Source organism: Coturnix japonica, chromosome 6 (assembly GCF_001577835.2).
Source record: "Coturnix japonica isolate 7356 chromosome 6, Coturnix japonica 2.1, whole genome shotgun sequence".
In the NCBI taxonomy this organism is placed as follows: domain Eukaryota; kingdom Metazoa; phylum Chordata; class Aves; order Galliformes; family Phasianidae; genus Coturnix; species Coturnix japonica.
The window spans coordinates 19,474,515-19,498,441 of NC_029521.1; the positions used below are offsets into that span (position 1 = coordinate 19,474,515).

The 23,927-nt window shown below is 59.2% G+C and overlaps 4 protein-coding genes across 7 annotated transcripts; 1 reads left to right on the forward strand and 3 right to left on the reverse strand.

The window, feature by feature from the left end:
* Positions 1-43: 43 nt before the first annotated feature.
* HOGA1 (4-hydroxy-2-oxoglutarate aldolase 1) lies at positions 44-2,609 on the reverse strand. 2 transcript variants are annotated; one of them, XM_015867010.1, is made up of 7 exons: positions 2,361-2,609; positions 1,893-2,021; positions 1,692-1,819; positions 1,451-1,585; positions 1,192-1,288; positions 937-1,070; positions 44-571 (listed from the first exon to the last, which is right to left on the reverse strand). In XM_015867010.1, the coding sequence occupies exons 1-7, from the start codon at positions 2,566-2,568 to the stop codon at positions 422-424; spliced, it is 981 nt and encodes a 326-aa protein (XP_015722496.1). In that variant the 5' UTR covers positions 2,569-2,609; the 3' UTR covers positions 44-421. The 2 variants fall into 2 exon arrangements, with proteins under 2 accessions (XP_015722496.1, XP_015722498.1); XM_015867012.1 differs by lacking the exon at positions 937-1,070.
* A 720-nt stretch (positions 2,610-3,329) lies between these two features.
* Positions 3,330-6,178, reverse strand: ANKRD2 (ankyrin repeat domain 2). Its single transcript, XM_015867018.2, has 9 exons — positions 5,268-6,178; positions 4,909-5,022; positions 4,671-4,832; positions 4,451-4,558; positions 4,268-4,366; positions 3,995-4,093; positions 3,773-3,871; positions 3,593-3,691; positions 3,330-3,524 (listed from the first exon to the last, which is right to left on the reverse strand). Exons 1-9 carry the CDS (start codon positions 5,385-5,387, stop codon positions 3,420-3,422), a joined length of 1,005 nt encoding a protein of 334 aa, XP_015722504.1. The 5' UTR covers positions 5,388-6,178; the 3' UTR covers positions 3,330-3,419.
* A 123-nt stretch (positions 6,179-6,301) lies between these two features.
* On the reverse strand, positions 6,302-10,279 carry UBTD1 (ubiquitin domain containing 1). Its single transcript, XM_015867014.1, has 3 exons — positions 9,980-10,279; positions 7,104-7,331; positions 6,302-7,013 (listed from the first exon to the last, which is right to left on the reverse strand). Exons 1-3 carry the CDS (start codon positions 10,224-10,226, stop codon positions 6,628-6,630), a joined length of 861 nt encoding a protein of 286 aa, XP_015722500.1. The 5' UTR covers positions 10,227-10,279; the 3' UTR covers positions 6,302-6,627.
* Positions 10,280-10,381: 102 nt separating this feature from the next.
* On the forward strand, positions 10,382-23,816 carry MMS19 (MMS19 homolog, cytosolic iron-sulfur assembly component). Of its 3 annotated transcripts, XM_015866989.2 has the most exons (31): positions 10,385-10,558; positions 12,529-12,577; positions 13,348-13,448; positions 14,928-15,013; positions 15,358-15,432; positions 15,988-16,057; positions 16,235-16,363; positions 16,573-16,634; positions 16,883-16,969; positions 17,259-17,333; positions 17,623-17,700; positions 18,017-18,155; positions 18,572-18,726; positions 18,926-19,004; positions 19,269-19,394; positions 19,697-19,778; positions 20,126-20,223; positions 20,509-20,649; positions 20,826-20,981; positions 21,206-21,305; positions 21,450-21,552; positions 21,646-21,720; positions 21,850-21,976; positions 22,058-22,158; positions 22,241-22,297; positions 22,409-22,595; positions 22,704-22,786; positions 22,874-23,038; positions 23,118-23,177; positions 23,281-23,381; positions 23,455-23,816. In XM_015866989.2, the coding sequence occupies exons 1-31, from the start codon at positions 10,471-10,473 to the stop codon at positions 23,480-23,482; spliced, it is 3,063 nt and encodes a 1,020-aa protein (XP_015722475.1). In that variant the 5' UTR covers positions 10,385-10,470; the 3' UTR covers positions 23,483-23,816. The 3 variants fall into 3 exon arrangements, with proteins under 3 accessions (XP_015722477.1, XP_015722475.1, XP_015722476.1); XM_015866990.2 differs by lacking the exon at positions 19,269-19,394; XM_015866991.2 differs by lacking the exons at positions 22,704-22,786; positions 22,874-23,038; positions 23,118-23,177; positions 23,281-23,381; positions 23,455-23,816 and having other exon boundaries at positions 10,382-10,558; positions 22,392-22,551.
* The last annotated feature ends 111 nt before the right edge of the window (positions 23,817-23,927 follow it).

Genomic DNA, 23,927 nt, shown 5'->3' on the forward strand with positions numbered 1-23,927 from the left:
TGTGCCCCAGGGTCAGCTGCTTGCACAGGCACAAAAGCATATGCAGAGGGGAGGTGGCAGGTTTATTCATAGTGCTCTGTAGGGTGGCTGGGTCAGCGTCGGGCATCCATACCCCAAGGGACGGGGGGAACCTGCAGTACCTCAGGTGGGCACCCATGTGGATGGGGGGCTGCTGCCTGAGCCCAGAGGGGGTTTTCGAGGGGTCTGGCATGGCCACTGCATGCCCAATCTGGACATGCTAAGGTGTTGGGTTTCCCTCCACAAGCCCTGTCCATCAGGAAGGAGTGAGATGAATGTTTTCCTCCTGGCCATGTACTGCTGTCTCCACTGCATCCTCAGCTCCCAATGGTCCCCAGTTTCCAGGTGCAGGAAGGAGCAGGGGCAGATGGTGCTGCCTGCACAGCAGGGATGGGCCAGGGGCTCACAACCACCCGTTGGTGCTGAAGGTGCCTTTCAGCTCCTCCACCTGGGCTGGGCTTAGCGGTGCCAGGGGTGCACGGCAGGGGCCGCCATAGAGGCCAAACAAATCCATGGCCTTCTTCAGCCCTGGAATCCCAAACCGGCGAGTGACCTGCAGGAGACAGTACAGCAACGTACTGCATTCACTGGGACTGGGTCCCACAAAAGGAGCATCCCTGACGAGCACCAGGAGCCAACCTGCAGTGTGACAGGGCCCCTGGGAAGGAGCAGCTCTTCCTCCATCACTGCCTATAAATATCCTGCCAGCCTCATGCTCAGTCAGGCAGGTGTCCTACACCAGGGCACGCACTGTTCCTGGCACAGAAGAGCTGGCATTTCCCACCTGCTGCTTCCAGCCTGGGCTCAGGTTATGCAACTGTTCTGTCCCCCCAGCACACCTGTGCTCCCCAATAGCACTCAGAGACCTGCATCCTTTGCTGTCCCCTCAACAGAGGTCCCAGGGTCCTGCCCACTCACCGCTGCGTTGGGCTCAATGAGTCGCTGCTGCAGCTCGCGGGCTTCCTGCCAGCGGCCCTGTTGGCACAGGTGCTCCAGCTGGCACAGGGGTGCCCCCAGGACGTTGGCGAGGGCGCAGATCCCCCCAGAGGCACCTGGGGGCATTGAGGTACATTGGCAGCAAGCTCAGCATGCAGCATCCAGCCTTTGCCCCCTGCCTCCCTGCAGTGCCCTCATGGCAGCATCACATGTCCCTGGTGAAGTAGCAGCACGTACCTACGGCATAGCTCGCCATCAGGAAGCCGGCTGACCCTGACAGCACCTGGAAATCCTCCTGCTGTGTCTTGTGGACAATCAGCCCTATGCGAGTGATCTGGGGAGAGACACGTGCCAGAGGGTGGGCATCACCCTATCCCCATCCAGGGTCCCCAGCACGGGGGTCCTGTGGAACCCCTGTGGTTCAGGGAAGGGCTGTAACACTGAGGCTGGGGCCAGCCCTGGATTTCCCCTCCCGTTCAAACCCTGCCTCACTCACATCCCCACCGCTGTCCTTGATGCCGATGATGTTGGGGTGCTGAGCCAGGGTGAGCACAGCCTCCAGTGGCAGCTCCAGATTGGTGTTGGCGGGCACACTGTACAGCACCACGGGGATTGGGGATTTCTCGGCCACCTGTGGGCAGCAGGGCCAAGCTGAGGGCAGGGTGGGGACATGTGGGATGTGTCCTCCATCCTGCTGCCCCAGCCGGGGCTGCCTGCAGGCGCCGGGCACGGCTCACCTCGGTGTAGTGCCGCACCAGTGCAGCGCTGCTCATGGCTCCCCGGTAGTAGCAGGGTGTCACGACCATTGCAGCATCAGCTCCTGCCTCTGCCATGCTGCCCGTCAGCTCGATGGTGGCCCGAGTGGCTGGAGAGGTGGCAGTGAAGTGAAGGACACCCCATGGGGACACGGCCCCTTCGTTCCCCGAGCTCACACTCACATTCGCATCCTGAGCCTGCCAGCAGCAGGCGGTCCCTGGGCAAAGCGCGGCGTACGCGGCTCACCAGCTCCAGCCGCTCACGAAGTGCCAGCAGGGGGAACTCCCCACTGGAGCCCAGCACCACCAGCCCTGGAATGCAAGCATGGGGAGAGCATCCCTGTTGTCAGCAGCTTCTTTCTGCAGCCCGAGCATCCCTGTTGTCAGCAGCTTCTTCCTGCAGCCCCTCTCCTCCCACCGTACATCCTGGACAGTCAGACACATACATCCGATGCTGCAGCATTCAGTGTGGGTGCAGTCACGAGTAAAGGGGCAAAGAGCAGGCGCACAACCTTGCAGCTCTGCATGGATGCTCACAGGGCTGGAGCACCTCTCCGTGTAGACAGGCTGCCTAGAGAAGCTGTGGGTGCCCCACCACTGCAGGCGTTCAGGACCGGGCTGGATGGGGCCCTGGGTGGCAGCAGGACTTACCTCGGAAGGGGATGCTGGCATAGCGGTGCAGGTTCCCCTCCAGCTGGCCATAGTCCACCTCCTGCGTGGGTGAGAAGGGGGTGGTGATGGGTGGGAAGATGCCTCTGAGGTCGAGCTTGGGCTGTGGTCCCGGGGGAGTGCTGAGCCCCCGGCACAGAGCTGCCAGGGCTGGCCGGAGCGGAGAGGTGAGGCAGGTGCTGAGCGCCATGCTGCCTGTGTCCTGCAGCCACACCGTGCCACCTGCCTTGCCAACAGGGGTTAATGTTTGACAGGGCACATGAGGAACCTGCAGCCCCACTGGGCGGGCGACAGGGGGGTGGTAACGGGTGAGTGCTCTCCTCCTCTGGGATCCTGAAGGAGTTCAGCACTCCTCTGTTTGAGCCCTGGCTGTACCGTCTGTGTGTTCCCTTTGTTTTCATACTCAGAGCTGGTATGCAGCACTTGTAGGGTTAAACAGGGGAATGGGCACTGCAGGGAGTCCCAGGGCTATAAGCAGAGTTCATGCTCTAGGTGTTGTTGTAGGGTCTTTTGTAAACAGGCAAGTGTGAGCATTTGTGGGCAGTGAGCACTGGACATGGTGCTCAGCAGAGGTGACGCATCCTGCAGGATGGCTGCTGTGTCCTCTCCAGATGGCTCAAGCAATGAAAGAGAGAGAAGCCACCACCCAGCCGGGACACCATGGCTGCCTGGGAAGGGAATGGCTGCTGCTTCCCGGCTGACCCCAGTGCCAGCACAGCGCAGCTCAGGGACACCCTTCATCAGAGCTTTTCTCCACGGATGTGCCCAGGTGGAACTGCAAAGGACTGCACACAGTGCTGGGGTGTCTCACAAGGAGCCCTGCCACTAAACCACTCATGGTGGCCCGTGGTATCACCATACCACTGTGTTTGGAGGCAGGACACAGTGACCCAGCCCTTGGCCCCACCACCCCCCTGGCACAGCCCCAGTGCACCCACTGGAGTCAAACTCTCCTCTTTGCTGGTTTTATTGACACAGATGAGTCTCAACAGGATCTTGCTACTTGAAGCCAAGCCCAGTGCTGGTCCCTGCCCAGTGCCATCACGCTGGGACCTCAGCCTCCTCCTGTGGCTGTTCCTTGGTCTCCAGTGCCTGGCGTGTGTCTACCTGCCACTGCTGCACCAGGTCCGTCGGAGTCTTACCAGCCTGTGAGAGGGGCAGAGGTTGGGAACAGTGTGGCAGGCAACAGCACGAGCACATCTCACATCACTCACCAGGTTCCTGGCCATCATGTCAGCCCCGTGCAGGATCAGCATTTTAATGATCTTGTAGCGGCTGAGCCGTGTGGCATCGTGCAGCGCTGTGTCACCTTCCTGCAAGAGATACAGCCTGGCTCTGTGCACCGCATCCCCAAGGGGACACAGGGACAGTGAGCACCTGGCTGCTGTGCTCACCCTATCTGGGGAGTTGATGTCCACCCCGCAGTGGATGAGGTGCTCCACTATATCCAGGTGCCCAGTGCGGGTGGCCACGTGGAGAGGGGTGCTGAGCAGCTGGGTGGGAGGAGCAGACACCAGAATGGATCAGCACCCCCTCCCCACTAACACAGCACACAGACAGCCCTGTTTCCATGCAGCCTGCCCTTGCCCCTAATGCTGCCCCATCCCCAGGCTCACCTTGTCCTTCATGTTGAGGTCTGCCCCTCGGTCCTGCAGCAATTTCACGGCTTCCAGGTGTCCCCCCCGGCAGGCCCAGTGCACAGCAGTGCTGTCCAGCTGGACACACAGAGCTGTGTCTCAGCAGGGCCACCACCCAGCCAATCTCCAGGCTGAGCTGGCAGAGTTTGGTTCATGGTTGCTACTGGGCTGGGGACAGCCCAGCTCTGCCTAGGGACCCCCAACCCTATATTGTGCCCAGTGGCTCAGGCATAGGAAGGGGCTCAGCCTCACCCGGTCCCTGAAGTCGACGGTGGCTCCATTGTCTAGCAACTTCTGCAGGATGTCCATGTGTCCCTCCAACGAGGAGCGGTGCAAGGCTGTACGGTGGAACTGGAGGGGGCCGAGGTGTGGTGTTGGTGGCTGCCTCTAATGCCCCTGGCCCAGAGCAGCCTCATCCCAGGGGCACCACGCTACCTCATCACACGTGTCTGGGGGGCCACCATCCGCCAGAAACTTCTCAATGACACGGATCTTGCCCTGCACGGCAGCTCGCAGGAAGTCCTCCGGCTCCACGGGACCCTCCTGGGGCAGGACAGGGCAGGGCTGGGGCACGGGGACAGCGGGGGCCCCGTGTCCTGCTCCTCCAGGAGGGATCCCCGGCTGCCGCAGCCCCCCTCCTGCAGCCTGCACGTACAATCTCCTCGGGCTCTGGTGGTGGGGTGGGCTCTGGGGTGGCTGCCCGCTCCTCTCGGCGCTTGCGGCGCTGCTTGCGAAGCTCGATGAGCCGCTGAATGCTCCCCACATCAATGATCTCCCGCCGCAGGTCCACCGAGCTCCTCCGCCCCCTCTCCTGGCCCTGCAGGGACATGCAGCACCCTGTCAGTCCCCGGCTGGGAGCCCTCCTGCATCCTACCCCCCTGCACAGCACTCACCTTGATGGCCTCAATGCCGCGGTTCCGGGGCCCTTGGCGTTTCTCCTCCTCCAGCTCTGGTGTGCTCATCCGCTCCACGGGCAGTGGCTCCCGTGGGCCATCACCTTTCAGCCTCTGTGGAGACATGGGGGGGCTCCAGAGTTCAAGGTGGGCACCAGGCAGCCCAGCATCCAGCTCTGGGCACTGCCGATGTCTCTGGGATGCCTGGCAGCCCCTGGACCCTCACTTGCCCACCTGCTCTGCTCAGCTGGCAGCTCTCAGGGTGCCTCCAGCTGGGAATTTGATGCTCGCAGTGGCCCTCAGCCTCCTGGCTCAATCTGCCAGTATGGCAGGACCCCCAGTGATGGTCAAGAACCCACCTTCTCTTCCTCTTCCTCCTCTGCCAGCTTCTGGTCAATGAGCTCCTTTGCTTTTTCCACATCCAGCTCCGTGATCTGTTCCACCTCCAGCTCCTTGCCTTTTTCCCCATCCAGTTCCATGTCTGCCTGGTGTTCAGCCCCACTGGGGTGCCCTCGCAAGACACAGCCTCTCCTCCTCACTGCAGGAACAGAGTTCCTGGCCCCAGCAGCAACGCTGGCGGTGGGGCTTTATGTCCCCAGCCCCTCCGTCCCACTGCCCAAGGGCACCAACAGCTGTGCCTTCTCCACATGACTGGGGCAGCTTTGCCATGAGCTCACCCTGCTGCTTTCTGGTGCCCCTGGCTCACCTCCTCCATGCTCTTAAAGCAACCCATGCCCCATCCTCATCTGGCTGCCTGGGACCCTCGTACTGGGCACAGGGACCTGGGGCATGCAGGGCTTGTGTAGCCAGTCCAGCCCCTGGATGGAGCGGTGCCAGGGTATGTGGTAGCCCTGTGGTTCCTGAGTCCATGCCGCCCACACTGGGCAGTCAGGATGCTCACTGTGGCTCCATGCTGCTTTGGAGGATGACCTCAGGTCCAGAGCATCCAGAACCTGGTCTCCTTACCGCATGCACACAGGCAGCAGGGCCGGCAGACAGAGCCCGCAGCTGTTCCCAGTGCCAGGAACATTGCTCAGCCACTCCAGGCTTTGCTTTCCCTATTTGTAAGATGAGGCCAGTGCACCTCGTGCTGGGACAGTTAATGCGCTGGGCACCAGCCCCTGGGATCAAGCAGATGAGGGACAGATGAGGACACGTCACACTCCTGGGCACGTGTAGGACCCAGGGCCACACTTGGGTGCTGTATCCCATGAGTGCCACAGATACAGGAAGGAGAGGGGTGCGCAGGGGTGACACCCAGGGCTGTAAAGGGGAACAGATCTCAGACCCCTGGCATCCCCTGTGTCCAGCTGTCTTTACCAGGTGACACTGGAACAGATGTCAGATGGGCACATGGGCCAGGGGACAGCCCCCAGCAATCTCCAGCAGGGAGGAAGGATGAAAAGGCTTTATTGATAAATACACAGACTATGTACAGAGGGGAGACATCTCCGCCCAGTACTGCAGCCCCCGGGCCAGAGGCAGCAGGAGCCCGGCCGGCGGGTCACAGCCTCTCCCCAAGGGGCAGCCCCATGGCAGGGGCCCCCCCAGCACACATTTGGTCTCACACCTTCCACAGCAAATGTGCCCATGTCCCCAGCCCACAGCCCTGGGGAGGGGACCCGATGACCCCAGCAGGGCTGGAACACGGCACTGGACATCCCCAAGGTGCCGCTGGGCCTCGGTGCAGGAAGGGGCCTCCCCACTCCCCACCAGAGCTCAGTTCCTGGGTGGCAGAGGCTGGTTGACGATGACTTGCACCACGTAATCCTTCTGGATCTTGGTCTCCTGCAGCTGCGTGCGGTCGGTGAGCAGCTTGCCAGAGAAGAACCATCGCTGCCAGGCCAGGTCGATGCCCTCCTGCGCCTGCAGCTGCTTCTTCAGCTGCCCGATGGTGTCGGCCATGCTGGCGCTGAGCCGCAGGTCCTTGCCAGTGGACAGGCGCACCTTGAGGGCGAACTCACGCCGGGCATTGGGGAGTGGTTCAGCTGGCTCAGCCGCCTCCTCCTCGCCCCGCTCCAGGATCAGGTTGACAGGCGGTGCCAGGCAGTACACAGGCAGCTGGTAGCGGTTGCCCAGCTCGTCGTAGCACTCCGTCAGCGACCCTGCGGACAGCGGGGTGAGACATGGAGCCATGCAGGGCACCCCCAAATGGGGACCCCCACTCCTGCATCCCCCCCACCACCACCCCTCACCGTGGGGCAGGGTGATGCTGGCTCCATCCAGGATGGCCTGGGCCAGGCTGTGGTCGTTGACCTCCACGGCATAGGCTGCAGCCTTCAGGGCATCCCAGATCTCCTTACGGCCCTCGAAGGCGGGCGCTGTGTCCCAGAATTCATCCCTCTTGCTGCGCAGCTGCCCGTCTGTCATGGGGTAGTCGCTCTTCCACTTGGGACGCTCCTTCTTCAGGGGCTCATTGCGGCCTGGGGGGACAGAGGGAGGCTCAAACAAGGGTGCCCCATTTCCCAGTACAGTAAAGGGATCCACGGGCTATCGGGGTTTCCCCACAGCATGCCCAGTGGGACAGCTCCCAACACAGCCACGAGAAATGCAGCAGCATCCCGGGTGGGGTGCAGGGGTTGTGGATGGGATGCCAGGGGCAGCCTGGGGTGGCTGCAGGGCCTGGGGCCCTTTGAGGCAGAGCAGTATTTATAGCTTGGGGAATTAGCCAGGAAATAAGCTGGTGCGGCAGAGAGCGAAAGGGATTACAGGGGCTGAGCCGCAGCCCCAGCAAAGAGGGGGGCATGACTTCTTCCTCTGCTCACCCCAGGGTAGTGCTGCGGGAGGCGACAGCACTGTGCCACACCGAGCCTTGCCGACCCCCCAGCAGCCTCACAGCACTGTGAGCAGCCCCCTGCATGGCAGCTGCAGCTGGATGCCATGCCAAGTGGCAGGGAAAGCTTGTCCCTGGGCTGGCAGCACACCTGTGTGACCAAGCTGTGAAGCACCCACGGCAGCTCCAGCCCCGTGGGAATGGCCACGTGCCACCTGCATCACAGCAGGGCCGGAAGCGTGGGGCAGGAAGGAGCTGTTGTCACTCCCAGCTGGGCTGGGGACAAAGAGTGTCAACAGCTCCTTCCTGCTGCTGTGTTCTGTGGGGCAGCCAGCCCACACCATGCCTGCAGGGGTGTAGAGTGAGTGGAGTCAGACAGGGCAGGAAGGATGCTGAGTGCTGCTATGACTTGCTAGGCAGGGGGATGCCACCTGCCTGCACGTGCAGCTACCACTAGAGTTAGCCACCACTGCTGGGGACAGGCTGTCACATCCTCCCAAAGGCTTTTCCTGGGGCTGGATGTGACACATGGACCAGGGCACAGAATGCAGCCACCCCGAGGGTTGGGAGCTAAACACCTAAGCAGGGTTGGGAAGGCAGCATCCTGCTTGCACCACATCTCCAAGCAGTGAGGGCTGCAGCCAGCACTGCCGATTCAGCAGTCACGGTGCTGGGCAGGAGGGATTTGCAGCGTGGCAGAGCAGAGCAAGGTCAGAGACAGCACCTGCCCCGGGTACAGTGGACACCACCAGCACTGAAGGACATGGTGAGGACCGCAGAGGAGGGAGCCACCAGCATCATGGCTGCAACAAGTGGGCCACCACACCATCCCTGGGCCACCACAAGCTGCAGAGGGACAGTGTCTGGGGCTGTGACCCTGTCCCAGTGAGAACAGGACAGTTCAGGACGTTCTCTCTGCAGCATCAGCCAGACAAGGACACATGGGGATTAAAGGGTGATGGAGGTCTCCTGTCCCACAGCTCCATCCTGGTGCTGTCACCTTTATTGACTGAGAGGTGGCTGTGCCCGTGGCCCCACACAGCAGCAGCCAGGAGCAGGCACAGGATGGAAGAGTAGGTAACACTGCCAGGAAACGAGGTCCTTTAGTGTTAGGGATGGACACATCTGAGCCAGGCAGCACAGCTCCCAGCCGGCACCATCCCCCAGCTCCACTTGCAGGAAAGGGAAGAGGGCTGGTGCTCAGCAAGGAAGAGGAATCCAGGGGCTGCAGAGAGGCACCCAAGCTGACGGTGTGGCAGGGAGCCCAGTCTGCAGGAGCAGGGACAGGCTGTGGCCCAACCGCCACCCCACAGCCACCGGCAGCCCTGGGCAGGTAGGCAGGAGCTAAGCCTCTTCTATTTATTGCTGCCACCCAGCCTGGACCCAGCCTCTAATCATCTTGTGTTGCTCTATTCCCAGCCGTTGTGCAACTCCACACCCTCGGGGGACACGGGGGGTCAGGAGTTGCCCAGCTGTGCTCTCACTCAAACCCAACATGCCGTACCTGCTGCTGCCCAGCTCAGCTCCCTGCAGGGCTGCTCCGGACAGACAACTTCCAGCACCCTGCAGCCCGCAGGGTCAGCCCTCCTATGAGCCACCTATGAGCCGGAGCAGCTCAGAGCCCCCAGCCTCGGGTTGCAGTGCTGGGGGAAGGAGGGGACACGAGGACAGCGAGCAGCACAGCGCACAGATCCGAGCCCTGCTCTGTGTGCCCAGCAGCATCCTGCAGCACCGCCCGCTCCGTGACAGCCGGGCACCGGTCAGTGGGAAAACCTCTCCCGTGAGAGGCCCACGCCGCGGGGTCCCCGCGCCCGGTGCTTCCTGCTCCTCCCCGTGTGGGTGCAGCGGGCGGGCAGTGACTCACCGTGCCGCCCGCCCGGCGCTTGGCGGGGCCCGTTGGGGAACGATGGGGCGCAACGGGGCGAATTGCAGCAGCGGGAGCGCTGCCCCCAGCCCGGCCGGTCCGAGCGAGCGGTGCTGGGGACGGGCCGGGGACACGAGGGGCTGGCGGGGCACCACGAGCCAATCCCGGCACGGGCACCGCGGCACTACGGGGTCACGCCGGGGATGCGCGGCGGCTCGAACCGGGAGCCCGGCACGGCACGGCACGGTACGGCACGGCACCGACGGGGCGCACGGGGAACGAGCGGGGGAATCCCCGGCACAGCGAAGAGCCGGGACGACCCGGGACCGACCCCAACCGGGCGGCAGGAAGAGAACGGCCGGCGGTGCCGTGCGGACAGCTCCAGCACCGGGCACGCCGCGACCGGACGCCCCGCGCCCTGCGGTGCCGCTCACCTGCTCTCTTGCGGGGGCTCCCCGCTGAGGGCCGCTCCCGGCGCTGCCGCCCCACGCAGCCGCCCATGGCCGGGGCTTCACCGACGGCGGCGGCGGCGCGGGCGGCTCGGCATGTGTCCGGCCGGGCTCCACGCCGCGCTGCACCGCGGGCTCCGGCGTCGTCAAACCGCCCCGCCCGACTCCGACCGCCCGAGCCGCCCCGCCGCCAAAGCCGGCCCTGGGCGCGCCCCGCCCCCCACGTGCGCATGTGACCGCCCCGTCGCGGCCGCGGCCCCGCGGGGAGCGCCGCCCACGTGCGCGCGTCCGTCCTGCCCGCGGCTTTTGTCCCTCCCGCGCCGCCGTACAGCGCCGTGCCGCCCCCACCAATACCGGCCGGGGGGGCGAGGTGAGGAGGGGGCGCCGGGGTCGCGCATGTGCCGTGGGCTCATGCCTCGGGGCTGCGCGTGCGCACGGCGGGAGCGCGGCCGGTGTGTGCCGGGGAACGGGCCGACATGGCGGCGGGAGCGGAGGAGCTCGGTGCTGCCGTGCGGGACTGGGTGAGCGGGCAGCACGACGGGCGCAACGCGGAGCTGGCCGCAGGTACCGGGCGGGGCGGGGCGGGGTGGGGTGCGGGGCTGCTGGGCCACGTGTCCGCCAGGTCCCACGAGCCGCACGGCGCTGTGACAGACACACGTGGGATGACGGGGGGATGCCGGCATCGTGCGGCCTCCGTGACCTGTATGGAGTCACGGCTGGAAGCGTTACGGTACAGCACGTAGCGCTGAGGGAAGGACAGGGTTTATTCTGAGCTCGGCGCCTTCTGTGTGACTGTGGGAAGAAACACGTTGAACGAGCTTCCTTTGTGCGCTGCATTCAATGTGCCCTGACAGGTGGGAGGCAGCTCGGTGCTGTCGCAGCTGGGGCTGCGTAAGGCAGCGTGTGTCAGAGGGGCTGAGTGTGCTCCTGTTAAAACACCGGGAGACGAATGACGCCGTTAGAGAAATCCATTGTGCCCGCTGGGAATTGCTGCACTCCCATTGTAAGGGAGCTGGGGAAACGTAAGGAGAAGAAAGTGTATGGAAATGATATATGAAATGTGGCACGTGAAAGGGAGATGTCAGGGAAGGCTGATGGGTTTCAAATAAGAATATAACAAAGGGTAACTTGCTCGCTTCTGTTTAGCCTCACACTCTAGGAACACCACCAGGGCAGGGCAGCCCTTCTGGTAAAGGAGCACACTGGGATACAAGGTGCACAGCTGGAGCTGAGCTCGCAGTTCAGCTGTGCTGCGTGCTGCTGCTGCTCTGCATGCTGCTGGGCTCGTGTGGTTCGCTCATGCACAGTGAAATCGAGCAGACCTTTGAGACCAGAGCGAGGGGGTTCATAGCCACAAGAACACGGGTGGCTGATTGTGGCCAGATCGTTACTCTTTAGCTCTTTCCTATTGGTGAGGTCACCGGCACCTTTGTCTAAATATTGCATTCAGGCTTTGAAAGTGTAGAGCAGGTCAGTGCTCACCTGTGGGACTGGTGTGTCTCTGACCTTTTGCATCATGCAGAGGTCAGAGTCATGAGGATGCAGGAGCTGTGCTCTGGAATAAGGTGGTGGGATCCTAGGTGTGAAGGAGCACTCTGCTTTGTGCTCAAGCACAGTGCCTGCTTGCTACCATGCTTCTGTTTTCCTGCGAGAGGCTTTGCCAGCAGCTCAGTCTCACTTGAGGCACCTCTTCTTCAGCCTGTGGCTGTCCATCCTGCGGCCAGCTGGACTCTCCTTTTTCCTCATGGCTCTCCATGCCGTGCCTCCTATCCTCTTTGTGCCAAGTGGGACTGGAAGTGCTGTCTTTGGAGCCAGGGCTGCTTGCTAACAGAAATTGTGGGCATTTCTTCTTCCATCCACAGAAACTACTCTCCAATGAACAGCACAACTTAATACTGGAATTAACTGCTTTAGAAAGAGACAGTAAATGCTGGCAATAGCAGGATACTCCAGCTGAGGCAAGGCCTGGGACAGTCCCAAATGAAACCTCTGGGCTTTCTGATAGGTGGGTGCCCCACCAATTGTGTAGACAAGCCCTCAGCAGGGCAGAGAAATGGTGAATCCTGGGGACCAAAGGCACGCAGAGCTGTTTTAGTGGGTGAGTGTTGCACTGACTGCAGGGGTAGGAGCCCCTCTGCCGTGGCTTTTGAAGGGTGCAGTAGATTCTCACCAAAGCCTCCTAGGGAGTGACTCTTCCCCCAGTTCAGTTGCAGGAGGTAAGTGAAGCAACCTGGCTGGGGTGCCTGAGTCAGAGCTGCAAATACACTCCAGCAGTCCCAGCACTGTGTCGTACAGTAACCACAAAACCATATTTCTCTGTGCTTTCTGCCTTGGAGGGCATTTGTGCAGGTGTTGCTCAGAGTAGAGGTGATGGAAGCTGAGTGCTTGTTAATGTCTGGGCTGTTTGGCTCAACCACTGCCTTGTTAAGAGCTTGGTTTCTTTTGTCCCCTAGGGAGCATCGGGAGAGCTGCTCTCTGCCTCAATAACTGTCTGGGAGTCTCTTTGGTTCACTCTCTTTATCTCTTTTCTCCAGGGGTGAAAGATGGAAGCTGGACTATTCTGCAGCTTGTGGAAGCCCTGGGGTAAGGAAAGCTGTGTACACATTATACATCGTGTAAGGGCTCTGTGGGGGAGATTCCCATAGTAAGGGGCAGTGAGAAGGAAAAGTGTGTGCTGACATCTCGTCCTGTGCAAACTGCCTTCAGCACCACCGGGCACACAGACACACCACAAGTTTGTTGCCTGCTCACTGCACGTTGCCCTCTCAGGGCATGGGAGCCCTCCAGGAAAGGGCAGGAGGGGCCTGTAAATCTCTCCTGGGACTGAGGAAAGGTGTTGCAGCATGCAGCAAGCCGCAGAGCACATTGCAGCTGAGACTCCCTAGCAGGAGCTGTCTGACCACACAGTTGCCCTTCTCCATGTCATGAGTTGACTGCCGCTCAGCTTTTAGTTCTGTCTCTGAGCTGTCACGGGCTGGGATTGGGGAACCTCATTTCTTTCCAGCTTTGTCTCCTTGTAGCAGGCTTTGCCCTTTTTCATCTCTTGTGATCTTGGGAGCCTGACTTTTGGTTGCGGAGCATGGTGCAAGAGCAATTTCCTTGGTCTGACTTGAGAAGAGGCCTCTTACCTTGGCTGTGCTGCTGTGTGAGACCAGGTGCTCGTGAGCAGCATGGTCAGGGGAGCAGGAGTCATCTCCTACCCTGTGTGCCAGTCAGGCAGCACCATGCTGCTGTCCCCCTGCCTGAAGAGCAGCTCCGTTTCATGCCTATAATGTGTTTGCTGGGGGGGCACTTCCTGCTTGTGTATTCCTGCTCACATCAGGCCTCTTGTGTTTTTACCATGTGTGAGCTAGGTTCTGCCTGGAAAACACCGATCCCAGGATGCGAGGGCGAGGTATCCAACTGCTGTCACAAGTGCTGTTAGAGTGTCACTCCTTGCTCCAGGAGAAGGAAGGTAAGGGCTGCTATGAATTCTGGAATTGTTGTGAGCAGGTTGGGGGCAGCTTGTGCCCTGAAAGTCTGGCCTGCATTTGGCAAAGGGATTGATTTAGCACTGTGGCGACTTTGTACGTGTCTCTCGAGTCAAAGTCCAAGAAGGATGTGGGGCCCCACATTGCAGCCTGTTTACCACCCTGACAACACAATTCAGGCTACTCCCTGAATATGCCAAGGCCGGGTTCTGCAGCTGGTGCCCCTGGCAGTGTGTGGGTGTTGTGCACCCAGGCATGCTCAGCACTGCGTGGGAAGCCTCGGGGACACATCCGAATGTCAGAGTCCTTGGGTGGTGATTCACTGTAGGAAGACCATCATTCACAAAGCGAGTCATGCCACAGCCCCGAGGCCTGCCTAGGTTAACTGCGGGGGATTCCTGTGGCCTGGAGTGGAGGGGAGATAAGCATAAGGATGAGAATGGAGAAGAGAGCTGGGGTGAGAGGGGAATATTCCCTGTACGTGTAAGCAAGGAGAAAGTTTGGCTGTGTTATGTGCCTCTAAGCAGCAGGCTGGTAAGGAAACCCAGTAAGTGCTTCCAGAATGACTTGAGGTAGGGGCTCTGCTGGTCGGTTGCTGAACCTGTGCCAGCAGGGTGGCAAGATCCAGGGGGATGTAGCTGATAGGTGAGGTGATAAAAGGGAAGGGGGGAAGCAGCAAGTGCTTGGCTTGATGCTGATGATGTAAATCTTGGACTGGTACTGAGCAGGGCTGAGAGCAGCTGTGTGGGACTGTGCACAGAGGTACTGATATAGCTGGAGTCCAGTATGATTTTGGATAGGGATGGATTAGCTCTAGAGGAACAAGCAAAGGCGGAGAGGTTTGTCGAGACATTAGCAGCAATGGAGTGGGGTGGGCAGAGTCAGTCCCTGGGAGGAGAGCCAGCCCAGCCAGCCCATCTCCCTTCATGGCTCTCCTCCCGCAGTCCATTTCTCAAGCTCTGCGTCAGGCTGCCTCCTGGGGAGTGAGTTTCTGCAGCAGCTGTGGGTGCAGGATGCTGCCAGCCGGCTCTTCCAGTCTGCTTCCTGCTGCCGCTCCCAGGCTGGGCTGTGCAGGCGCCCGTGGCCGTGACTCAGGGGCCGGGAACGTGTTGTGGAGCTGAGTGTGGGGGAGCCAGGGCTCCTGCTCCACCCCACAACATCCTGCAGCATCGGCCAAGCAGGCGTCTGCTGCTTCCCTGCCTGTGTCTGCACTCACGTGTCTGGACAGGCCGGAGCAAACTGCCTGGCAAGCAGCCCCAGCACCTGAGCTGTAGCAGTGGGTGCTGCCCTGCTGCAGGCACACTCAGCGGGTTGCTCCACAGTGGGAGGGGGAAGCTGCGAGAGCCAGGTGGGTGCACCCAGCAGTGTCAGTTCCTCTCACAGTGGGGACTGATGCATTCTCACTGTTTAACATGCAACTGTGACTGTGGGGGCTAACAAATATTGGTGTCTATTTCTGACAGTGCTGCACCTGGTCCTGTTTTATGAGAACCGGCTGCAAGATCATCACCTCGTGATCCCTTCAGTGCTCCAGGGTCTCCGTGCACTGGTGAGCTCACAGCGTGAGGGTGGCTGCAGGGTGATGCTGGGAGGAAAATGCAACTCATGGCTATGGCTTGGAGCTGTTTGTGGAGCAGAACCCGACTGGGCTTACAGCTCTGTGTCATTGCCCGGCCTCGTGCTCCTGCTGTGCCCCCTGCAGGGGAGTAGAGTTTGCCATGACTTTCTGCTGTTCTGGGGCAAGGATTCTCTGGCTACCCTTTGGGACAGCACTGATGACAGGTGGTTTTCCTACCCTGTCTGTGAGGGTAACTAACTCCCCCCAGGGTAGGAGAGCATCCTGCAGATGGCTACTGTACAATTCATTGTTCCTATTGCTTTTCTTATTTCCAGAGCCTGTGTGAAGTGCTGGCCCCGGGGCTTGCAGTCTCTGTGCTCAAAGCCATCTTCCAGGAGGTGCACGTGCAGGTGAGCAGTGTGATTTTTCATCCTCCTATCTCTGTTTCATATTCTTTGTGGCTGGGGAAGGTCTGCCAGCATTCTGCACCAGTGCAGTGTAGCGTATCCTTCAGCAGCAATGCAGTGTTCCTGCAGAACTCAGCCAGCATGGCTCACTGCAGAGCGAGAGACAGAAGACAGATGAGGCTCCCATTTGGCTCTTGTCCCCTCTTCTGTCGGCCTTATAAAGATTATTTCATTTGCTCTGTTCTCCAGACTGTTTTAGTGGCCCTGCTTCCCAAATTCTTCTCCATCTTAAGACTGTTTATTGTGGAAGGCCTTGGGCAGCACATGTGGCCCAGGTGTGATTGTACCAGTGTATTCATTCAGTGATGAACACAGTCACATTCAGGTGCAATTGCACAGCCTCCACGTGGTAGATGGGATCTGCATGCCAGAAAGCAGCAGTGGAGCTGTTGAGGGGCCCTGCCTGTTTCTCAAGGGCATGTGTGTACTCCTGGCTGCTGGTATAGCAATGCTGCCATGTATGGAGGCTTGTTTTGATTTCTCTGCTCCTCCTTCCAGTCCCTGATGCAGCAGGACCGCTACACAGTCTACAGCATCATCGCCAACTTCATGGCCACAAGGGAGGAAGGTGAGTGTGCAGATGCCAGAACCACTCTGGCATTGTTAGGGCTAGGAAAATGGCTCGCTTTCTCCTGCTCAGAGCACTCTGTGGCATTGCCTGGTGAAGGGGTTGTGGGGCTGAGGAAATAGGGCTGGTTTCATGCAGTGTTGGTGAACTTGGTTGTCCTGCACCTTCTTTCTGCAGAGCTGAAGGGCCTGGGTGCTGACTTCACTTTCGGCTTCATCCAGGTGATGGATGGGGAGAAAGATCCCCGCAACCTGATGGTGGCCTTCCAGATTGTGCACGATGTCATTGTCAAGAACTACGCCCTGGGTGAGCCTATGTCTGCTGTGCAGAACTGAGTAGGGAACGTCTTGCTTTTTCTTTTTGAGCTGTTGGAGGGATGGCCCTTGGGGGTACAAGCAGGACTGGGTTGTTCTGATGGGACTTAAGAGCTGTAGAGCCGGCCTGTCACAAATACTAGGCTTTGCAGCTATGTCCCCCTTGCTCAGCATGTCACCCTCTTCATTTTCTACTTGCAGGTCCCTTTGTGGAGGAGCTGTTTGAAGTGACATCCTGCTATTTCCCTATTGATTTTACTCCAGTGAGTGAATCTGCCGCCTGCTATTGCTTGTTCTTTCTGGTGATGTTCCCTCCAGGGAATGGAAGGAGAGGGTGGGCAAGACTCTTAGCCTAGGTACTGTTGTGCTGTTAGCTATAGTATCCAGGCTGATGCCAGACTGGCTGCAGTGATTGACACTGCTGTTGCCTTGCTGGATATGAGATGATGCAGTGTCAGCTGGTGGCTGATCTGGGATGTTTCATGACGTGCTCTCCATACTTCTCTTCCAGCCCCCCAATGATCCACACGGCATCCAGAGAGAAGATCTGATCCTTAGCCTCCGGGCTGTACTGGCCTCCACGCCGCAGTTTGCTGAGGTAGGTAGCAGTTTGGGTTCTTGAACACAGGCCGCCTTTCATAATACTGCAACTCTTAGTGCAGCTCTGCAGGAAGTAAATGAGACCAGGAGTCTGTGCAAGGACACCCCATGTCCTGGTACTCCTTGTGTCCTGCCAGTCCCTGGGGCTGCGCGTGTGGAGGGTGCTGCCTGTTGCACGTTTTTCTCTACCTCTGCCTCTCCTGGCAGAGGCTGAGCTTGCAGCCCTGCAAGGCCATGGATAAAGTGGTACAAAGAGCAGGATGAGTCTTAACCATCTCTTTCTGCAGTTCCTGCTCCCTCTGCTCATCGAGAAATTGGATTCAGACCTGCAAAGTGCCAAGCTTGACTCCCTGCAGACTCTGGTAAGGAGGGATCCACCGCTCCCTTTAGACCACAGCTGGACAGTGCCAGTAGAAGCCAACCACCTCCAAGCTCCTCTCTTGTATCTGGCAGCCAAAGTCTCTCACTTGCAGAGCCTGGTTTATAGTTTCTAGGATCCTAGTTAGGCCTGCATCACTCTTTCCTCTCTTTGAGTGCTTCATGTAGTCCTGCTTGAGTCTGCCAGTGTGGGCAGCATCCCTGCTCTCTGTTCTAATGACACAAGTTTGTTTTGCTTTGTTTTGTTTTTTCTCTCCTGGCTCCTTTTTACAGACTGCTTGCTGTGCTATCTATGGGCAGAAGGAGCTACAGGAATTCCTCCCTAGCCTCTGGTCATCCCTGCGCAGGGAGGTGAGTACTGCAGAGCCCCTAACAAGTATTCCAGCACAGCTGGACTCCTCCTGAGCAGGAGTTCACAGACAAACCAGTAGAGCCCCATATCTCCCTCCAGCCCCCACCTGTGGCCTTGGACAGCTCATATGAAAAGTGGGGATGGGGGGGGACAGGCTACCCCTACTGGTGTGTCTGGGGGGATTGTTGGGTGTGCTTGTTCAAGGCACTCAGGAAGTGATAATGGAGCCTGAGCCTCTTCAGCCCATGTTGGGAGTGTAAAGCCTGTGGTTGGGGTCAGCACTGAGCTCAGCTTACCCCACGGCATCTCCTGCAGGTGTTCCAGACAGCGAGTGAGAAGATCGAGGCAGAGTGCCTCTCTGCATTGCACGCCCTTTCTGCTTGTCTCTCCCGTTCTGTGCTCAGCTCAGATGCCGAGGACCTGCTGGACTCCTTCCTTAGCAGCATTCTGCAAGGTAGCTGCCAGGGAGACCTGCCCGTCTCTGAGCAGAGTGGCCTGTTGGCATTGCCAGACCTGCAAGCATCCTCCTAGCCAAAGGGAGGTGTTCTGCCCTCATGTTCTCCTTGAAGCCTGTTTCTTCTATTTCTGGCAGCTAGTGTTGGCTTCCCTGAGAGAGTATCAGCTGTAGGAGGGAGGAGAAGAGGGTACAGTAGGAAATAAAAACTGAGTGGAGTTGCTTCCCTCTCTTTGCAGTGGGATGTCCAAAGCTTTGCTGTGTGCCTGGAGCTGGGGGCAGCAGCTCTGCCTAGGAGGCTGCACTGCAGCTCAGAGCTGTGTCCCAGCGGCACATTGTAGTCCAGTTATCAGCCATGCCCTGCACGTGAGGCAGAGGCGGTTCTGCCGGTGTAGCTAACACCCAGCCTATCTCAGATTGCAGACACCATCTCTGTGAGCCTGACATGAAGCTGGTGTGGCCAAGTGCCAAACTCCTGCAGGCAGCAGCAAGTGCCTCCCTCCGCACTTACCACCGCCTCACCCACAGCATCCTTCCCCTGCTGCTGGAGCAGTACAACAAGCATTCACAGGTGAGGGGCACCCTGGGCTCAGCGGTCACAGGCAGCGGGGTTGAGTGCACCTTGTGACTGTCCAACTTGGTGAGAGGAAGGGGGCATCAACCAAAGTGGGTGTCCTTCCCTGGCTGTGGGTGGGCACCCCTGGCCTTGTGGCATTGGGCTGAGATGTTGCAGTGACAGAGAGCTGGGTTACACCTTTGTATCCCTGCAGAGCAGCCAGAGAAGGACAATCTTGGAAATGCTGCTGGGTTTCCTGGAGTTGCAGCAGAAATGGGGACATGTAGAAGAAGGTGAGGTTTGCTGGTCTTTCGGAAGGAACCCAGACTCCCTTAAGTGTGACCCTGAAAGCTTCTGGCGCTGCTTTGCCTTCCCTTATGCTGACAGAGGAGACAAGCTCATTGACTTGGGTGGCTGCATGTGCAGCCTGCCCCAGGGATTTAGTGTGATTGGATGTGAACTGGCAGGGCCTCAGGAAGTGTCTGTCTGGTGCTGTGTGGCAGTGGTTGTGCCGTGACAGTGAGCTGCAGGCAGTGACTCCATGCTTCTGTCTCCAGATGAGAGTGCTCTGCTGTCGCTCCAGGAGCCGGTTTGCTCTGTGGTGTTCTCAGCACTCACAGATCCCAGTGTGCAGCTCCAGCTGGTTGGGATCAGGGCACTGACTGTCCTGGGCTCTCTGCAAGGTTGGTGTTTCTCATCCCCTGGGGAGGCAGAGGGGAGGTGTTGCCCTGCTCTGGGAGCTGTGGTCAGCTGTCTGTGCTGCATGTGGATGCACAGGAGGAGTGGCAGCACTTCTTATCCAGTCTGTGAGCTCCAGGAACACTTGATTTATCTTGCCTGCTTGTACTGGGCACCTTGAATCTTTGGAGTTTGTGTGCTGCTGCATTGCTAATAGCCTGGACGAGAAGAGGGAAGGATGCTGGCCAGAACGCTGGGATCTCAGCCTTTGGCCAAGGGCATGATTCCTCTCCGGCTCTTGTTCCAGGCTTCCTGTCGCCCTCTGACCTGGAGCTGGTTGTGGATCATCTTGTCCGGCTCTCTCTGCACGAGGAAGATTCCCAGAGCAGGTGAGTGCTGAGCTGACACTGCTCCAGTCACCCATACTCTGGGATGAGGAACGAGATCTGGCTCTGCTACAGAGATGGGCTTAGTCTGGGTGGAGGCAAAGGAACTATGGAAAGACCACATGGGTCTAGAAGCAAAGGGAATAAGCCATGTGGTTTCTGGAATTGGAATTAAAAAGTCTGGGTCTGTCAAAGCAAGGGACTCTACTGCCAATAGGGTGAAAAAAGCAGAATCCTGAGAAATGGATTTCTGGTGGTACGTTCTGGCCAGGATCTTTGCAGCTGGTGCACAAACAGCCCAGAGTTTGCATTGCTTACATCACCCCTCCTGCTCTCTTCCCTCCTGGCAGTGAAGCAGCGATGGAAGCAGCTGGATCTCTGGCCCCTGTCTACCCAAAAGTTTTCTCTGGACGCATGGTACCCAGGCTCGGAGAGGAACTGCAGTCAGGTAAGGCTGACAGCCTTGCAAAGGGATTAACTTCTGGTATTGGGGTGAAAGAGAGAGACTGTGCCGTACTGTTCTCTGCACTGAGGAATTCCTAGCACATGTGCTGTGTTGCTTGCACAGAGGAAGCTGTGTCTGGAGATCACAAACAGCCTGCACAGCAGGGACTGCCCATGAGGAGCTGCCCAGTCACAGACAGGACAGGATGCTTTGGACTTTGCTTGGGCCAGAGCACTGCAGGGGGGCTGGGCCATCCCAACACCCCTCTGAGCTGTGTTTCCTCTTCAGAGCTGGAGGAGGAGAGCTCTCGGGATCTCCGCTCCTTGCAGCAGCACTGCCTGCAGGCCTTGGCAGCTGTGTCCACACACCCCAGCATTGTGAGGGAAACTGTCCCTGTCCTGCTGCAGCACCTCCAGAAGGTGCAGAAAGGTAACACAGCTGGAGGCAGGCAGCTCCTCACTCTGCAGGATGAGGAGGGAGGGCTGTGTTACCAACCACACTGTTCTGTAAATGGGGCCGTGCACCTGATTGCTGCCCTAGGGTGCTGGCCTGGAAATGGAATGGGTGCAGCAGCTGTTTGATATGATGCTGAATGTGCCCTACAGGGAGCGAGGCCGGGAGTGCCCAAAACGTGGTCTCTGTGTGTCAGAGTTTGCACCGCGTGGCCCTGCAGTGCCAGCAGGATGCAGAGGGATACTGGTACTACCACCAGGCAGTGGTGCCGTGTCTGCTGGCTATGGCCGTGCAGGCTGCCACACAAGGTAAGCCAGTGGATGGAGCAAATTGGGGAGAGAGCTGTGCTCTGAGCTCCCTGCTCCAGCAAAGAACGCTGCTGCTGCCATCCAACGGCAAACGAGGGCACTGCGGGCTCCTGGCTGGAGGCAGAGCAGCAGTGCCCCACGAGCAGTGTGGGTCACAGGGCTGTGCCTGCCGCTGGGCAGTGACAGTGGGCTCCACTGTGTCCCTTTTCACCTGTTGTCTGCAGAGAGCAGCCGCCCGCTGGTAAGCAAGGTGCTGCTGGAGGAGGAGGTGCTGACTGCCATGGTCCCTGTGATCAGCGCTGCCACCACTCACCTCAGCCCTGAGTGAGTAGTGCTGGTGTGGGATGTTGGACGCTGCCTCGTGGGGAAGGGCAGGCTGTGTGCCCCTCTGCCACTACACAGAGGAGGTGCTCAGGAGTTCTATGGTGACTCCCAGAGCAGCACATTGCCACGTCTCCTTTCTCATAGGCTGGCTGCCCAGAGTGTATCTCATGTGGTGCCCCTCTTCCTGGATGGAGAGGTCTCCTTTCTGCCCCAAAACAGTTTTTCTTGTTCCTTCCAGCCTTTCGAGGTGTGTGGGGTGTTTTACTGGGGCAAGGACAGGGTGCTGGCACGAGCTGCCAACCAGGATCATGGTGATGTGTGTGCTGTTCTTTCCCTGCAGGGTGGGGAGTGCTTGGAGCCACAGAGACGTTTAGTTGCCCTCCTTATGGCATTTGTCTGTTCCTTACCCCGCAATGTAAGTTGGTGAGAAGGGTAGAAAGGGCCCTGGTGAGCACCATCCTGTCCAGATCCATAGTGAGCTCCATGGGCAGAGAAAGGGACCAGCTGTGGGCCTAACTTATAACACACTCTTTGTCTCTCTTAGGTGGTAATTCCTCAGCAGGAACGGTTGCTCAGGGAACTGCTGGCACTGAGTTGCTCCTGCAACTGTCTCTTCACCGCCACCACAGCTTCCAAGTGTTTTGCAGGGCTGGTAAACAAGCACCCAGCAGGTAAGGGAGCAGGCAGATTTTGGGGGTCCCTGCACGGGGCTGGCAGGGAAGTGGCTCGACATCTCCCTTCTGTGTTCCCAGGGCAGCAGCTGGATGAGATCCTGCAGCTTGCAGTGAACAGGATGGAGCCTGGCCTTGTGGAAGGGCCTCACCGAATGCAGGCACTCACTCTGCTGCTCTGGGTAAGGCTTGTCTGTGTGTGTGGGAAGTGATTGCCCCAGAGAACCTTAGCTGCATGGTGCTGACTCTGCTCTGCCTGCACAGGTGACCAAAGCCCTGGTACTGCGCTACCACCCCCTGAGCTCCCAGCTGACAGACAAGGTAGGCAGCAGTGAGGCTGGGCACTCCTGAAGGAGCCTTCCTGCTCCCCCTGCCTCTGGTCAGCAGCCCAAGTTGCCATGGCTCCCTTTTTCAGCGCTCTCTTCCTCGCAGCTGCTGGGCCTGCTGAGTGACGTGGAGCTGGGTCCCGCTGCAGCCGACGGCTTCTCCCTGCTCATGGCTGAGTCCCCAGACGTGCTGCATAAAGGCTGCCATGCTGACGTGCGCATCATGTTCCGACAGCGCTTCTTCACCGACAACGTGCCCAAGCTGGTGCAAGGCTTCCATGGGGCTGGTGCCGGTGAGCAGCTGGCCCCAGCCTGGCCTCACCACCCACTGCCCCCTTACCCCGGGGATCTGAGCCAGCCTCCTTCCCCTTGCTACTTGTGACCATCTCTGCCTACCACAGATGTGAAGGCCAATTACCTGAAGAGCCTATCCCATGTGCTCAACCACCTTCCCAAACCTGTGCTGGTGACAGAACTGCCCACGGTGAGAGCTGGCCTCAGTAGGGGGACTATGGCAGTGCAGGCTGCACAGCAGGGTTACTCACGTTTCCCATGTCCCCTCCACCCACAGCTGCTTTCCCTCCTGCTTGAAGCCTTGTCCTGCTCAGACCGTGTAGTACAGCTCTCCACCCTGAGCTGCCTCCAGCCGCTGCTGCTCGAAGCCCCCCAGATCATGAGCCTGCACATTGAGACACTGGTCACCAAGTTCCTCAGCCTTACCTCCAGCCCTGCCATGGTGTGTACACCCCTCTCTGCACCGCACACCCCTCTCCTGTGTCCCAGCCCCTTCCATCCTTCACTTCTCTCTCTTTCAGGCTGTCCGCATCGCTGCCCTGCGCTGTGCCCATGCGCTCACCAGCCTGCCCACAATAGTGGTAAGTGCTCCTGCTTCCTGCTCCTCCTTGTGCAAACGGGTCCCAGTCACGGCTGGGGCAGCCAGCACCTGGAGGGCTCCTGCTGAGAGCAGTTGTCCTCCAGCTGCTCCCATACAAGGCCCGAGTTATCAGGGCACTGGCCAAGCCTTTGGATGACAAGAAGAGGTTGGTGCGGAAGGAGGCAGTAGCAGCACGAGGAGAATGGTGAGTGTGGGGCTGGAGCAGCAGGGAGTCGGTGTGTTTGAGACATGGCTGATGGCAGTCTCTGTCTCCACAGGTTCCTGGTGGGGAGCCCAGGCAGGTGAACACCCCGCATCCCCTCCCCGTGCTTACTGACAATCTGACCAGGACCCTGTCAATGTCACGGACCCAGCTTCCCTCAGAGCCTGGTACTGCCTGGAGCACCGGGGCTGGAGAATGGGGGCCTGCAGGCAGCACCTTGTGGCCCCTTCCTGGCCCACACTGCCCTCTCCTCTGCACCTAGCAGAGGGAAGGAGCTGTGCTGCTTATGACTTGACTGTAGCCAGGGACGCTGAGGGACAGATTTGCCACGTGTGAACTGTAAGGGCAGGCTTGTGCACACAGGTGCTCAGTGCAGCACCTCACATGTGAGAGGAATAAACTTGTCTGTTTTTATAATGCAGTGTGGGGTCTCAGTGCAGCCCAAGCAGAGATAGCAGTGCCTGTGCTAGCTGTCACACAGCTGAAGGGGCTGGGTGCAAGCCCTTACTTTTCCTTGCAAGCTGGAAT